Raw genomic sequence first — 15964 nt, 5'->3', positions numbered from 1 at the left:
TCAATGGCTAGTGTGTATAACTGCCCAGATAGAGGGCATCCTTGTCTAATGCCCCGTCTCACCCAGACTGGCCTACTGAGCCCCCCTCCCACCTTGACCATACATGACGCCCCAGCATACAACAGCTTCACACAGGTCAAAAACCTTTCCCCAAACATCACATTAAACAGATACTCATGGTCCACTCTATCAAAAGCCTTCTCTTGATCTAAAGAGACCAGTCCAAAGTTCACATTAGAACCTCTCGACAAGTCCAACATGTCTCTAATTAAGAACAAGTTGTCCATGATTGAGCGTCCCGGTACACAATATGTTTGGTCCTTATGTACTATCGAGTCCAAATGGGACTTCAGTCTGTTAGAGAGGACTTTGGCAAATATCTTGTAGTCCGCACAGAGTAATGCCACAGGCCTCCAGTTTTTAAGTTCACACAAGTCCCCTTTTTTGGGCAGGAGAGTCAGAGCCGCCCGATGGCAGCTCATCGGCAACTCTCCTACCCCGACGCATTCACGCAACACGCAAAATAAGTCTTCTCCAATTATTCCCCAGAATTCTTTATAAAACTCCACTGGGAGTCCATCGATCCCTGGTGCACGACCGGGGGACATCTGGGTTACGGCCTCTGCCAGTTCACGGGACAACAGAGGAATGTCCATTTCATCCCTCTGTGCCAGAGAGAGCTTAGGGAGTCCTGCGAACAAGACTTGAGCACACATAGGATCACACACTTCTGCCCTATACAATTCAGTATAAAACTCCATAGTCCGCTCCCGCATCTCACCCACCACAGAGGTCACCCGCCCATCTGACAGCCGTAGACAATGCATACCCTTGGCTTCACCGCTCTGTCTTTCCAAACCAAAGAAGAAGGAGCTGGGTGCATCCATCTCCTTGAGCATGGAGAACCTAGCTCTTACAAGTGCTCCCTTTGCTTTAACCTGGAAAAAACTGCCCAGGTCCCTACGCAATTCGGCTAAATTAGCCTGGAGGCCTACATTGCCTTGCCCCACCATCTCTACCTCTATCTCACTAATACAACGCTCTAGTTCCCCCAATACTCTCCTACCCTCTGAGGATGAGAGAGCTGTGTACTGTTGACAGAAAAGCCGAATTTGGAATTTCCCCACATCCCACCATTGACTCAGAGACTCATACTCCTCTCTTCACTGCCCCCACCTTTCCAAAAGGTCTGGAAACCTGAGCAAAAAGTGGCATCTTGTAAGAGCTTTACATTGAACTTTCAATAAGATGCCTGCCAGGGCCCTGGTGAAATAGACAGCCGAGCTATGGTTATGTGATGATCCGAAAACCCCACCGGGAGAATGGTAGCGCCCAGCAGCCTATTGCTCCGATTCCTAGACATGTAAAACCTATCAAGTTGGGCTGCACTCACCCTATCCCCAAAAACCTTCACCCATGTATACTGTCTTGTGTTTGGATGTTTAGTTCTCCAAACATCCACTAGGTCGAACTGATTAATGATGTCCCTTAACACTCCCACTGACACTGAGTGAGGCTCTTCCCCATTTCTGTATTTGGTAAAATCCATTGTACAGTTCCAGTCCCCTCCGACCACCAGCGTCTCCTCAGGCGCTACCTGTGAGAGTTCCTGTCTAAGGCTCCAAAATAGAACCCCTCTTTCTCTCCCTGTGTTAGGCGCATACACATTTATAAAGACAAAACCCATGTTGTTAATTTCTGCTTTAACAACAAGCAGCCTACCTTTACACACCTCCTTTGAGGAGCAAAGTTTTACAGACAGCCCCGGTGCAAAAAGGACTGCCACCCATGCACTAAGATCTGTCCCATGGCTCAACACACAGACAGCCCCGGTGCAAAAAGGACTGCCACCCCTGCACTAAGATTTGTCCAATGGCTCAACACACTTGCCCCTTACCACCAGAGCCCCCAATCGACTTCATTCAACACATCACTATGTGTCTCCTGCAGAAACAACACCTGTACTTTTTTTTGTTTTACATATTCACCCAACACACTCCTCTTTCCCGCATCTCTGGCGCCATTTATATTGAGTGAGCCTACCCAAAGAGTCTCCATAAGAAGTGGGAGAAAAGCCAGCAGAGAAAGTGACCAATAGCAAAGCTCAAAAAGCCCCAGTGACAGAAAGAAAATATACATCTAAACAGTGTCTGAAGGTAAACCTTTACGCACTGTTGTGACCCACTTCCTCAACCTTTCCTGGGTGAGAGGACACCATGCCCCTCATTTTTCATAGCATGTTGTACTGATCTTACAAACTTTCTAGGATCAGAAAAAAATGCCTCAAGATTAACTTTTTTCCCCTTAGTCTCATTCAGGAACCTTGTCAATTCTCTCAACGTGTACTTAGACCCCTCTGCTTGACTGGCTGTCAGCTCCGGGCCCATTGAAGAGGAGTCCTCATCCTCTTCCTCAGACTCACTTTCCTCCTCATCTCTATCTCCCACCCTGACCACCTGCCCTTTCTCTCTGGTCAGAGCATCACCCACAGCAACAGGCAAAATTTCCATGGTGCCTTTGTCCACACCCTTTTTCCTTTTCAGCTTGACACCCTCATCCTCCCCCCTAATCTCTTACACTTCCCCACTATACTCTCCTCATCCACTAGAATAACCTGACTAGACCCAGCGTCATCTACACCACCCTCCATAGCATGACTAGGCCCAGCCTCAGCTACCCCACCATCTCTAGCCTGACTAGACCCAGCCTCCGCTTCCCCACCATCTCTAGCCTGACTAGACCCAGCCCCCGCTACACCACCATACATAGCCTGACTAGACCCAGCCTCAGCTACCCCACCAACTCTAGCCTGACTAGACCCAGCCTCCGCTACAACACCATTCATAGCCTGACTATACCCAGCCTCCGCTACACCACTATTCATAGCCTGACTAGACCCAGCCTCAGCTACTCCACCATCTCTAGCCTGACTAGGCCCAGCCCCATCTACACCACCATCTCTAGCCTGTCTAGGCCCAGCCTCATCTACACCACCTTCCCTGACATGACTAGGCCCAGCTTCTGCTGTCTGCATCTCCTTACGTTGACCTCGATTTCCCCCACTGACGCTTGTACCCTCACCTTGTCTACGGGCTTTATGTGGGCACGCAAAGCTCTTATGCCCCAAATCCCTACACTCAAAACACTGTAGACTATCTGTGCTGGCAAACCCTGCATAGAGCCCCTCCATTTGCCTCACTTTACAATGCACATTTAGTTGTTGCTCATTGTTGTTCAGAAACATAAACACTTGTCTCGGGAACGAAAAAACGTGCTTAACGGCATCTGCCTGAAAGCCTGCTGACAGTACACGAAAACCTCTAGCAAACTTACCAAAACGACTCAGCTCTTTCCTGATTTGGTCATCCGTAATAAACGGAGGCAAATTTGCAACTACCACTCTTGTCGAAGGGGTAGAGAGAGAGGTGAAATTGACACCAAAACATCCCTTACAAATATTCCGCTAGCAATGAGCCTACCAACCAAATTAGCCCTTTTCATGAACACAACCACAGCTTTGTTCATTCTAGAAGCAGAATGTATAAATTCAGCTCCTACCTGTTCACCGACCGCGAGCAGAACCATCGCGCACACCACACCTTCCAAACCCCAGGAAAGTTACTCTGTCCTCTTCCACCCTAACTTTGAAAAAACTGTTGATACCGCTAAAACAAATATTGCATTAACCTTCCACCATAGAATATTTTTCTAAATTGAAAGAAAATACCAAGAAAAGAATCAAGAAAGTTAGTTTAGGACAGAGCCCTCCACACTAAACACTCAAACTCAAAAAACTCCCAGCATGCACTGCAAGAGAGAGAGAGACAGAGAGATAAGCAAGCAAGCTGTCAGTTCAATGGGTTACTGTTGCCGGGGGCTGACATGTCTATCTGGCCGCCGCTGTCGGACAAGACGGGCCTGCCCTGTTGGGTAAACATGGGACAGATAGAGAGATCATCCATAACAACATGATTTATGCAAAATAGGCTGCAGCTCGGGTTTAAATAAAATGAAATACTTCTTCGCAGCCTTGTGTAGGCGCTCTGAGAAGACAAGGCAACAGGGAGAGACTAACTATCTAATCATCTTCCATATGTTCTCCCACTTTTACGCAGTTAACCTCCCCCCACTCATTCTGAGTTTCTATTCAATAGTTTGATGTACAGCCTACATTATTTTTGCTGTAAATAAAAGGTCTAGTGTTTTGGTTGGGATTTTGACTTGTCAGAGTAGACACATTTTTGCACACACCGAGCACATTATTCCATCTTGTTTGCACATTTACATGCATACACACATCCACAGACAGAAACAGTCCTATATATGCATGCCAGGAGATGCTAAATGTGTTTTTGTTAATTAATGGTCAATGAACATGAGACCGACAGTTATTTGCTTGACAATCACCGGCTGGCTACCTGCCCTTACTGTTTCTCTCTCTCACACGCGCACACACACACACACACACACACACACACACACACACACGGACACACACACACACGGACACACACACAATTCTGCTCACATAATGGCCAATCCTTGACACAAGTGTGCTCAGCTACGTGGCTTCAGATCAATATGAAGCTGCGAGACCTTAAGAGATTTACACTCACAAAAAAAGCAATTTGCTGGAAAAACATTGATCCAGGAGACATATCCAGGTGACCTGGAAAACAATACAAGAGGGTACACAATGACTCCATCTGCCACAAAATGGGATTCTTTCATAGACCCAGAAGGTCTGTGGATATATTGGACAATAATTGTAAAAAAAACACGTTGCTAAGCTAGCTCTACTTACATAGGCTAGTGCCCCTAGGCTTCTTGAACCCCACACCTTTTTATTTGTATTTCTATTTACATCTGTGACTAGGGTGACTAGGGTCTGCTTTCCATGACGGACTCTTTTGGCAACTTCAAAGGTAAAAAAAAATATAAACAAGGTAACAAAATGTGTTCAGAGGTGGGTTCTCTTCAGACAAATCACGAGGCAGACATGCCAGAATTTCATGATTCGAAACCAAAGTTTGCTGGCATTAGTGAAGGTAGTTGATGCAAACTAGCCACTTGCGAAAGGCACCGAATAACCTCTGTGCTCTCCATCTTGCTAGCTACTATTTTGTATTTTATTCAAGTGGATAAGGTACTGACATAGGCAGTGACATAGTTTCTCTATGCCAAACTGACATTAAATTGGGGAAAGACATTGTTAAAACCATAGCATTTAAAAATGGTGGGAGGTAACCCAGATGTCTAGAGAGACTACGATCTCAAATAGGGCACCCTCTAGAACACTTTCTAGCCTCATCTAGGGCACTATCCAGTGCATGTTCACATAGGGTCTGCATCTCCAGCCAGGTGGTGCTGTTTTCCTTAGACCACTCACTTCAATACGGCCATACTTAATTCACTTTCACCTCATCCACCTCATGCTCCCTTATGAAGAGCAGTCGCCAAGGGCAAAAACAGGCTGATAGCTCTTTAATATCCACATAGAACGGCAAGACGAGTGATCTCTCCATAGTGACAACATGATGTAGCCTCCAGACCTATCTGTTCATCTCACACATCTGTGTTCAATTATTGCAATTCATTTCAGCCAGATAACGAGGCCTTAATAGGCAGTGGTGGGTAGATAATGAAGGGATGGGGATAGAGGAAGATGAGGAGAAGGGCAGAAAGAGGACACAGATGTTACTGTGGCTATAACTATCATCCTGGGTGATGTAAAATCACAGCAATGGTGTGTGTGTCTGTGTGTGTCTGTGTTTGTGTATGCGTGCATGTGAGCGCGAACATTAATATGTTTGTGTGTTCATGTTACATACTTTACATACATATTATACTGTATGTATGACTAACAAGTCAAATGTGCTATTCTGGTCATGAAATGCTAATGTTGCTTATGTCTCACCAGTGGATATAAGTCTTTAGGAGCACTCTGGCAGTAATCCTGATTTATATTGGTGCAGCATTGTGGCTAACACTACTTAGTAGCCTATGAGTATAAATACTGTACATGCATGTTGATTTGAGAGGAGGGAGAGTTATTGGTCATTACATTTGCCTTGAGAGGAATCGTTCATGATGACGAGTGTTTAGTGTGGCTGCATTCATTACTTCCTTCCTATAACACAGGTCCTCCCTCACACTTTATGTACCCATCTACACGCAAACTCTCTTCATCCATCCTTTTTGAAAATCCTTATCTGTTGAAGTCATTTAAAGCAAACCAACACATAACTCTTGTGGATACAATTGTTAATGCTTGTTAATGCCATTGATCTATCTACCGCTACGGTTATCAAATCAAATCAAATGTCATTTGTCACGTTTCATGAACAACAGGAGTGGACTAACAGTGGTGTGCTTACGAGCCTTTTCCAACAAGGCAGAGAGAAAAAAGTATAAATAATTGAAAAAGTATAATACGAAGAATAGTCCCCCTGTCGCACGCACTCACACACGCACTCAAACACACATATATACACACACAGTCACCACTCCTATCAGAACCCAAATGTGTTCAAACCAATTGTCCTCTCCTCTCCTACAGATCCCTCTGTACACCAGAGGCAGAAGCAGCCAGCGACCGATCTCTGCTACAAGAGTGACATCAAGAGCCTAATGGACTTCAGCACCCCAGACTCCTCTCTGGACAAAGGTAAGCCACTAGCCACCCTCCGCTTACACATGGTATTGCATTATAAACTGACAACTCTGGCATAGATACTGACTGCCAAAGCATTGGTTCATTCTATCAAGTAATATATGGGAATATGATAGTGTGCAACTCATCATATTTCCACATCCCCCCACATGATTTTAGACATGTTTACAAATTAATAAAAAAATGTAAAAATGAAATGTCTTGAGTCAATAAGTACTCAACCCCTTTGTTAAGACAAGCCTAAATAAGTTCAACTATAAACATTTTCTTAACAAGTCACATAATAAGTTGCATGGACTCAGTCTGTGTGAAATAATAGTGTTCAACATGATTTCTGAATTAGTACCTCATCTCTGTACCTGACACATACAATTAATTATATGTAAGGTCCTTCAGTCGAGCAGGGAATTTCAAACACAGAGGCTTTCCAATACCTTGCAAAGAAGGGCACCTATTGCTAGTTGGGTAATAAAAAAAAAAAGCAGAAATTGACATGCCGATAGGGGTGCCGCAGGTAGTGGCAGCTGGGTGGCGGTGTGGGCTAATCATTTTTAATATTGTAAAAAAAAATGTATGCATTGTAATAGCCTATGAGACTTGTTATACATCTAAGATGGCGTAGCAGTGAAGACGTGTTTGTTATTGTCCTCTCGTGTACTTTTGTATTTTTCGTATATATATATTTCAATTTATTTTCAATCTCTTTTCGATTTTTAATTCGATTATACCTTCCGGTAACCTGCCTCACCCAATGTGATATGGAATCACTATTATTTTCAATTTTAGAACACTCAAGAACCTCTAGAAGCTAACCAGCTAATTAGCTACATGCTATTTAGTCATGGTTAGCCACTGCTTTTACCGGCTTTTACCTTCTGCACAGATACCAGCCCTGTGTTTAGCCTGGATAATACTCGCTAGTCTACCAGTATCGGACTGTCTCTCCACAACAATGCCGGATTCCTGCCGTAATCCCTGGACCACTACTTCTGATCTTCACAGCTAGCTTGCAGCTAGCTAGCTAGCTCACAGCTTGCAGCTAGCTAGCTCACAGCTTGCAGCTAGCTAGCTCACAGCTTGCAGCTAGCTAGCTCACAGCTAGCTCACAGCTAACTTGCACTCACCGTGGCACCCAGTACCGAAGCTATCCCTGAGGCCCACCTCCCGGCCTACTCGGCTGTTCACCCGAACCACACTCATTTGTGAATTGATCACCCACCATCTAGCCTCAGAGTTTGTTCTGTTAGGTGACCTAAACTGGGATATGCTTAACACCCCGGCAGTCCTACAATCTAAGATAGATGCCCTCAATCTCACACAAATCATCAAGGAACACACCAGGTACAACCCTAAATCTGTAAACAAGGGCACCCTCATAGACGTTATCCTGACAAACTGGCCCTCCAAACACCCCCCCGCTGTCTTCAATCAGTATCTCAGCGATCACTGCCTCATTGCCTGTATCCACTACGGGTCCGCAGTCAAACGAGTGATTACTACGGGTAATCACTGTCAAACACTCCCTAAATCACTTCTGCGAGCAGGCCTTTCTAATCGACCTGCCCCGGGTATCCTGGAAGGATATTGACCTCATCCCGTCAGTTGAGGATGCCTGGTCATTCTTTAAAAGTAACTTCCTCACCATCTTAGATAAGCATGCTCCTTTCAAAAAATGCAGAACTAAGAACAGATATAGCCTCTGGTTCACTCCAGACCTGACTGCCCTCGACCAGCACAAAAACATTCTGTGGCGGACTGCAATAGCATTGAATAGTCCCTGCGATATGCAACTGTTGAGGGAAGTCAGGAACCGATGCACGCAGTCAGTCAGGAAAGCAAAGGCCAGCTTTTTCAAGCAGAAATTTGCATCCTGTAGCTCTAACTCCAAAAAGTTCTGGGACACTGTAAAGTCCATGGAGAACAAGAGCACCTCCTCCCAGCTGCCCACTGCACTGGCTCCAGGTCATCTTCAAATCCATGCTAGGTAAAGCTCCTCCTTATCTCAGTTCACTGGTCACGATGGCAACACCCACCCGTAGCACGCGCTCCAGCAGGTGTATCTCACTGATCATCCCTAAAGCCAACACCTCATTTGGCCGCCTTTCCTTCCAGTTCTCTGCTGCCTGTGACTGGAACGAATTGCAAAAATCGTTGAAGTTGGGGACTTTTATCTCCCTCACCAACTTTAAACATCTGCTATCTGAGCAGCTAACTCCAGTGTTAATCTGCTAAATTGTAATTATTCGCCTATCTCCTCATGCCTTTTGCACACAATGTATATAGACTCTTTTTTTTATTTTTTCTACTGTGTTATTGACTTGTTTATTGTTTACTCCATGTGTAACTCTGTGTTGTCTGTTCACACTGCTATGCTTTATCTTGGCCAGGTCGCAGTTGTAAATGAGAACTTGTTCTCAACTAGCCTGCCTGGTTAAATAAAGGTGAAAAAAAGAAGAAAAAATCCCCTTCAAGCATGGTAAAGATATTAAATAGACTGAATGGTGTATCAATAGACCTAGTCACTACAAAGGCACATGCGTCCTTCCTAACTAGAGGAAGGAAACCGCCCAGAGATTTCACCATGAGGCCAATGGTGACTTTAAAACAGTTCCACAAGTGGTAGGAAAAAAACAGAAGATGGAGAAATAACATTGAACCACAATACTAACCTAATTGACAGATTGAAAAGAAGTAAGCTTGTACAGAATAGTGTCGTGGAAATTTCCTCTATTTACCAAATCATGAGAGCAAACCACACACAAGTCAGAGTTAGTTATCACAAAGTCCATCTTTAATTATATGAGCTCTATCACAACCCTGTGACTCTCAGATCAATTCAGTGTCTATCAATGAATTCTCTGAGAGTCCCTTCCACATTTCAGAGATCCTTTATAGCAAAGACACACACAGCATAAGACAGCATCGGCATAATTCATCGTTCAGCTTTGTCTCCTAAACTATGTTATTTTCTCAAACTCAGAACCATAAACCAATCCTCCATATCAACAGGCATATATCAAATCCATCCTATCTTGACAAGATCACAGAGACACACTGACTGGCACACAGACATTGTGGAGCCAAGAGATACACGCTTGACCTCTCCCCGGCCCAAGCAACTTAGTCTTGACATAGAACAGATACTGCAACCCCGCCACAGTATTATACAAAAATAACATTCTGATGAGAAGTAACTTACGTATGATGAATATAAAACATCTTACCTATGTTACCAATCCATTCGGATTATTCCCCAACATTAGGCACTAAAGTAATACTGCAAAGAATGTGGCAAAGCAATTAACCTTTCGTCATAAATACAAAGTGTTATGTTTGGGACAAATCCAATTGTAACGGTTTTCTTCTATCTCCTCCTCTGATGAAGAGGTAGAACAAGGATCGGACCAAAATGCAGCGTGTAGATTGCGATCCATGTTTTAATGAACAAACGTAAAACACGAATCAATGCAAACACTACAAAATAAAGAACGTGATGAACGTAACGAAAACCTAAAACAGCCTATCTGGTGAAAAACACATAGACAGGAACAATCACCCACAAACACACAGTGAAACCCAGGCTACCTAAATATGGTTCCCAATCAGAGACAATGACGAACACCTGCCTCTGATTGAGAACCATATCAGGCCGAACATAGAACTAGACAAACTAGACATGTAACATAGAATGCCCACTCAGATCACACCCTGACCAACCACAACATAGAACTATACAAAGTAAACTATGGTCAGGGTGTGACAGTACCCCCCCCCCCAAGGTGCGGACTCCGGCCGCAAAACCTGAACCTATAGGGGAGGGTCTGGGTGGGCATCTGTCCGCGGTGGCGGCTCTGGCGCTGGACGTGGACCCCACTCCATAATCGTTTTAGTCCACCTCCTTTGCGTCCCTAAATAGGTTACCCTCCTTAATGACCGCTCGGGACAGAGGGACAGCTCGGGACAGAGGTAGCTCGGGACTGATGGGTAGCTCAGCACTGAGAGGAAGCTCAGCACTGAGAGGAAGCTCAGCACTGAGAGGAAGCCCAGGCAGGTAGTAGAAACTACCAGAACCTGGCTGGCTGGCGGTTTCAGCAGATCCTGGTCGACTGGCGGATCTGGGAGAATCTGGTCGACTGGCGGATCTGGGAGAATCTGGTCGACTGGCGGATCTGGGAGAATCTGGTCGACTGGCGGATCTGGGAGAATCTGGTCGACTGGCAGATCTGGGAGAATCTGGTCGACTGGCAGATCTGGGAGAGTCTGGACGACTGGCAGATCTGGAAGAGTCTGGACGACTGGCAGATCTGGAAGAGTCTGGTCGACTGGCAGATCTGGAAGAGTCTGGTCGACTGGCAGATCTGGAAGAGTCTGGACGACTGGCAGATCTGGAAGAGTCTGGACGACTGGCAGATCTGGAAGAGTCTGGACGACTGGCAGATCTGGAAGAGTCTGGACGACGGGCAGATCTGGACGAGTATGGACGACGGGCAGATCTGGACGAGTCTGGACGACGGGCAGATCTGGAAGAGTCTGGACGACTGGCAGATCTGGAAGAGACTGGTCGACACAGACTGGCTGCTCTGGCTGCTCCATGCTGACTGGCAGCTCTGGCTGCTCCATGCTGGCAGACTGCTCTGGCTGCTCCATGCTGACTGGCTGCTCTGGCTGCTCCATGCTGACTGGCTGCTCCATGCTGACTGGCTGCTCCATGCTGACTGGCGGCCCTGGCTGCTCCATGCTGACTGGCGGCCCTGGCTGCTCCATGCTGACTGGCGGCCCTGGCTGCTCCATGCTGACTGGCAGCTCTGGCTGCTCCATGCTGACTGGCTGTTTCATGCTGACTGGCAGCTCCATGCTGACTGGCTGCTCTGGCTGCTCCATGCTGACTGGCTGCTCCATGCTGACTGGCTGCTCCATGCTGACTGGCTGCTCCATGCTGACTGGCGGCCCTGGCTGCTCCATGCTGACTGGCGGCCCTGGCTGCTCCATGCTGACTGGCGGCCCTGGCTGCTCCATACTGACTGGCAGCTCTGGCGGCTCCTTGCAGACTGGCAGCTCTGGCGGCTCCTTGCAGACTGGCAGCTCTGGCGGCTCCTTGCAGACTGGCAGCTCTGGCGGCTCCTTGCAGACTGGCAGCTTTGGCGGCATCCTGCAGACAGGCAGCTCTGGCGGCTCCTTGCAGACTGGCAGCTCCTTGCAGACTGGCAGCTCTATGCTAACTGGCAGCTCTATGCTAACTGGCAGCTCTATGCTAACTGGCAGCTCTATGCTAACTGGCAGCTCTATGCTAACTGGCAGCTCTATGCTAACTGGCAGCTCTATGCTAACTGGCAGTTCTGAACAGGCAGGAGACTCCGGCAGCGCTGTAGAGAAGGAAGGCTCTAACAGCGCTAAACAGGCGGGAGACTCCGACAGCGCTGGAGAGGAGGAGGGCTCCGACAGCGCTGGACAGGCGAGGCGCACTGTAGGCCTGATGCGTGGTGCTGGCACTGGTGGTACTGGGCCGAGGACACGCACAGGAAGCCTGGTGCGGGGAGCTGCTACCGGAGGGCTGGGGTGTGGAGGTGGTACTGGAAAAACCGGACCGTGCAGGCGCACTGGAGCTCTTGAGCACCGAGCCTGCCCAACCTTACCTGGTTGAATGCTCACGGTCGCCCTGCCAGTGCGGCGAGGTGGAATAGCCCGCACTGGACTATGCAGGCGAACCGGAGACACCGAGCGCAAGGCTGGTGCCATGTAAACCGGCCCAAGGAGACGCACTGGGGACCAGCTGCGTAGAGCCGGCTTCATGGCATTAGGCTCGACGCTCAATCTAGCCCGGCAGACACGCGGACCGGGCTATGCACCCGCACTGGAGACACCGTGCGCACCACTGCATAACACGGTGCCTGTCCGGTCTCTCCAGCCCCCCGGTAAGCACAGGGAGTCTGCCCAGGTCTCCTACCTGGCATAGCCATACTCCCTGTTAGCCCCCCCCCAAGAAATTTTTGGGGCTGCCTCTCAGGCTTCCATCCGCGTCGCCGTGCTGCCTTCTCATACCAGCGCCTCTCTGCTTTCACCGCCTCCATTCTACGGTAACCTTCCTCGCACTGCTCCAGCGAATCCCAGGCAGGCTCCGGCACTCTCCCTGGGTCGGCCGCCCACCTGTCGATCTCCTCCCAAGTAGTATACTCCATACTGTACTCCTCCTTGGGCTGTTCCTGTTGTTTCTTCTCCCGCTGCACCTTAGTGCGGCTACACTCCCCTGGTTTAGCCCAGGGTCCTCTCCCGTCGAGGATTTCCTCCCATGTCCAGAAATCCTTATTGCGCTTCTCCTCGCGCTGCTCCTGCCTGTTGACACGCTGCTTGGTCCTTTTGTGGTGGGTGATTCTGTAACGGTTTTCTTCTATCTCCTCCTCTGATGAAGAGGTAGAACAAGGATCGGACCAAAATGCAGCGTGTAGATTGCGATCCATGTTTTAATGAACAAACGTAAAACACGAATCAATGCAAACACTACAAAATAAAGAACGTGATGAACGTAACGAAAACCTAAAACAGCCTATCTGGTGAAAAACACATAGACAGGAACAATCACCCACAAACACACAGTGAAACCCAGGCTACCTAAATATGGTTCCCAATCAGAGACAATGACGAACACCTGCCTCTGATTGAGAACCATATCAGGCCGAACATAGAACTAGACAAACTAGACATGTAACATAGAATGCCCACTCAGATCACACCCTGACCAACCTGTTATGGTGAGTGAATGAGGACCCAAAAGCGAACTAACTTAAACAGAGCTTCTTTAATAACCAAACTTAGGTAGGCTCAGATAGACCGGCAGATTCCGACAGGACAGGACAAGGTTACAGCAAACATGACGATAGTCTGGCTCAGGCATGAAACACAAACAAACAAGAATCCGACAAGGACAGGAGCAGAAACAGAGAGAGATATAGGGACCTAATCAGAGGGAAACAGGGAACAGGTGGGGAACGGGTAGTTAGAGGAGACAAGGGACAGCTGGGGGAAAGCGGGGGAGAAAAGGTAACATAACAACGACCAGCAGAGGGAGACAGGGTGAAGGGAAAGGACAGAGACAAGACACAACATGACAGTACCCCCCCACTCACCGAGCGCCTCCTGGCGCACTCGAGGAGGAAACCTGGCGGCAACGGAGGAAATCCTCGATCAGCGCACGGTCCAGCACGTCCCGAGAGGGAACCCAACTCCTCTCCTCAGGACCGTACCCCTCCCAATCGACAAGGTACTGGTGACCACGGCCCCGTGGACGCATGTCCAAAATCCTGCGGACCCTGTAGATGGGTGCGCCCTCGACAAGGATGGGGGGGGGGGGGGGAAGACGAGCGGGGGCGCGAAGAACGGGCTTAATACAGGAGACATGGAAGACCGGGTGGACGCGACGAAGGTATCGCGGAAGAAGAAGTCGAACTGCGACAGGATTAATGACCCGAGAAATACGGAACGGACCAATGAACCGCGGGGTCAACTTGCGAGAAGCCGTCTTAAGGGGAAGGTTCTGAGTGGAGAGCCAAACTCTCTGACCGCGACAATATCTAGGACTCTTAGTTCTACGCTTATTAGCAGCCCTCACAGTCTGCGTCCTATAACGGCAAAGTGCAGACCTGACCCTCTTCCAGGTGCGCTCGCAACGTTGGACAAAAGCCTGAGCGGAGGGGACGCTGGACTCGGCGAACTGAGATGAGAACAGCGGAGGCTGGTACCCGAGGCTACTCTGAAAAGGAGATAGCCCGGTCGCAGACGAAGGAAGCGAGTTGTGGGCGTATTCTGCCCAGGGGAGCTGTTCTGACCAAGACGCAGGGTTGCGAAAAGAAAGACTGCGTAAGATGCGACCAATAGTCTGATTGGCCCGTTCTGCTTGACCGTTAGACTGGGGGTGAAAGCCGGAAGAGAGACTGACGGAAGCCCCAATCAAACGGCAAAACTCCCTCCAAAATTGAGACGTGAATTGCGGACCTCTGTCCGAAACGACGTCTGACGGAAGGCCATGAATTCTGAAAACATTCTCGATGATGATTTGTGCCGTCTCTTTAGCAGAAGGAAGCTTAGCAAGGGGAATGAAATGGGCCGCCTTAGAGAACCTATCGACAACCGTAAGAATAACAGTCTTCCCCGCTGACGAAGGCAGTCCGGTGACAAAATCTAAGGCGATGTGAGACCACGGTCGAGAGGGAATAGGAAGCGGCCTGAGACGGCCGGCAGGAGGAGAGTTACCGGACTTAGTCTGCGCGCAGACCGAACAAGCAGCCACGAAACGACGCGTGTCATGCTCCCGGGTGGGCCACCAAAAACGCTGGCGAATGGAAGCAAGCGTACCCCGAACGCCAGGGTGGCCGGCTAACTTGGCAGAGTGAGCCCACTGAAGAACGGCCAGACGAGTAGGAACGGGAACGAAAAGAAGGTTCCTAGGACAAGCGCGCGGCGACGGAGTGTGAGTGAGCGCTTGTTTTACCTGCCTCTCAATTCCCCAGACAGTCAACCCGACAACACGCCCCTCAGGGAGAATCCCCTCGGGGTCAGTGGAGGCTACTGAAGAACTGAAGAGACGAGACAAAGCATCAGGCTTGGTGTTCTTAGAGCCCGGACGATAAGAAATCACGAACTCGAAACGAGCGAAAAACAGCGCCCAACGCGCCTGACGCGCATTAAGTCGTTTGGCAGAACGGATGTACTCAAGGTTCCTATGGTCAGTCCAAACGACAAAAGGAACGGTCGCCCCCTCCAACCACTGTCGCCATTCGCCTAGGGCTAACCGGATGGCGAGCAGTTCGCGGTTACCCACATCATAGTTACGTTCCGACGGCGACAGGCGATGAGAAAAATACGCGCATGGGTGGACCTTGTCGTCAGAGAGGGAGCGCTGAGAAAGAATGGCTCCCACGCCCACCTCTGACGCGTCAACCTCGACAACGAACTGTCTAGAGACGTCAGGTGTAACAAGGATAGGAGCGGATGTAAAACGATTCTTGAGGAGATCAAAAGCTCCCTGGGCGGAAACGGACCACTTAAAGCACGTCTTGACAGAAGTAAGGGCTGTGAGAGGAGCGGCCACCTGACCGAAATTACGGATGAAACGACGATAGAAGTTCGCGAAGCCGAGAAAGCGCTGCAGCTCGACGCGTGACTTAGGGACGGGCCAATCAATGACAGCTTGGACTTTAGCGGGATCCATCTTAATGCCTTCAGCGGAAATAACAGAACCGAGAAATGTGACGGAGGAGGCATGAAAAGTGCACTTCTCAGCCTTCACAAAAAGACAAT

General features: G+C 48.6%; 1 protein-coding gene across 2 annotated transcripts in view; it reads left to right on the top strand.

Annotated features, from left to right (window-relative positions):
• The window catches only part of kazna (kazrin, periplakin interacting protein a), a 231593-nt gene that overhangs the window by 113393 nt on the left and 102236 nt on the right, over window positions 1-15964 (top strand). For both annotated transcript variants that reach the window (XM_036988141.2, XM_036988140.2), the window contains exon 2: window positions 6560-6667. In XM_036988141.2, the coding sequence (XP_036844036.1) occupies window positions 6560-6667 (108 nt within the window). The remainder of the gene's footprint in view (window positions 1-6559; window positions 6668-15964) is intronic.

Source organism: Oncorhynchus mykiss, chromosome 9 (genome assembly GCF_057628025.1).
Source record: "Oncorhynchus mykiss isolate SJ-2025 chromosome 9, ASM5762802v1, whole genome shotgun sequence".
Lineage (NCBI taxonomy): Eukaryota > Metazoa > Chordata > Actinopteri > Salmoniformes > Salmonidae > Oncorhynchus > Oncorhynchus mykiss.
The sequence above is the reverse complement of the archived record's forward strand: the minus strand, read 5'-3'. Positions and strand labels throughout refer to the sequence as shown.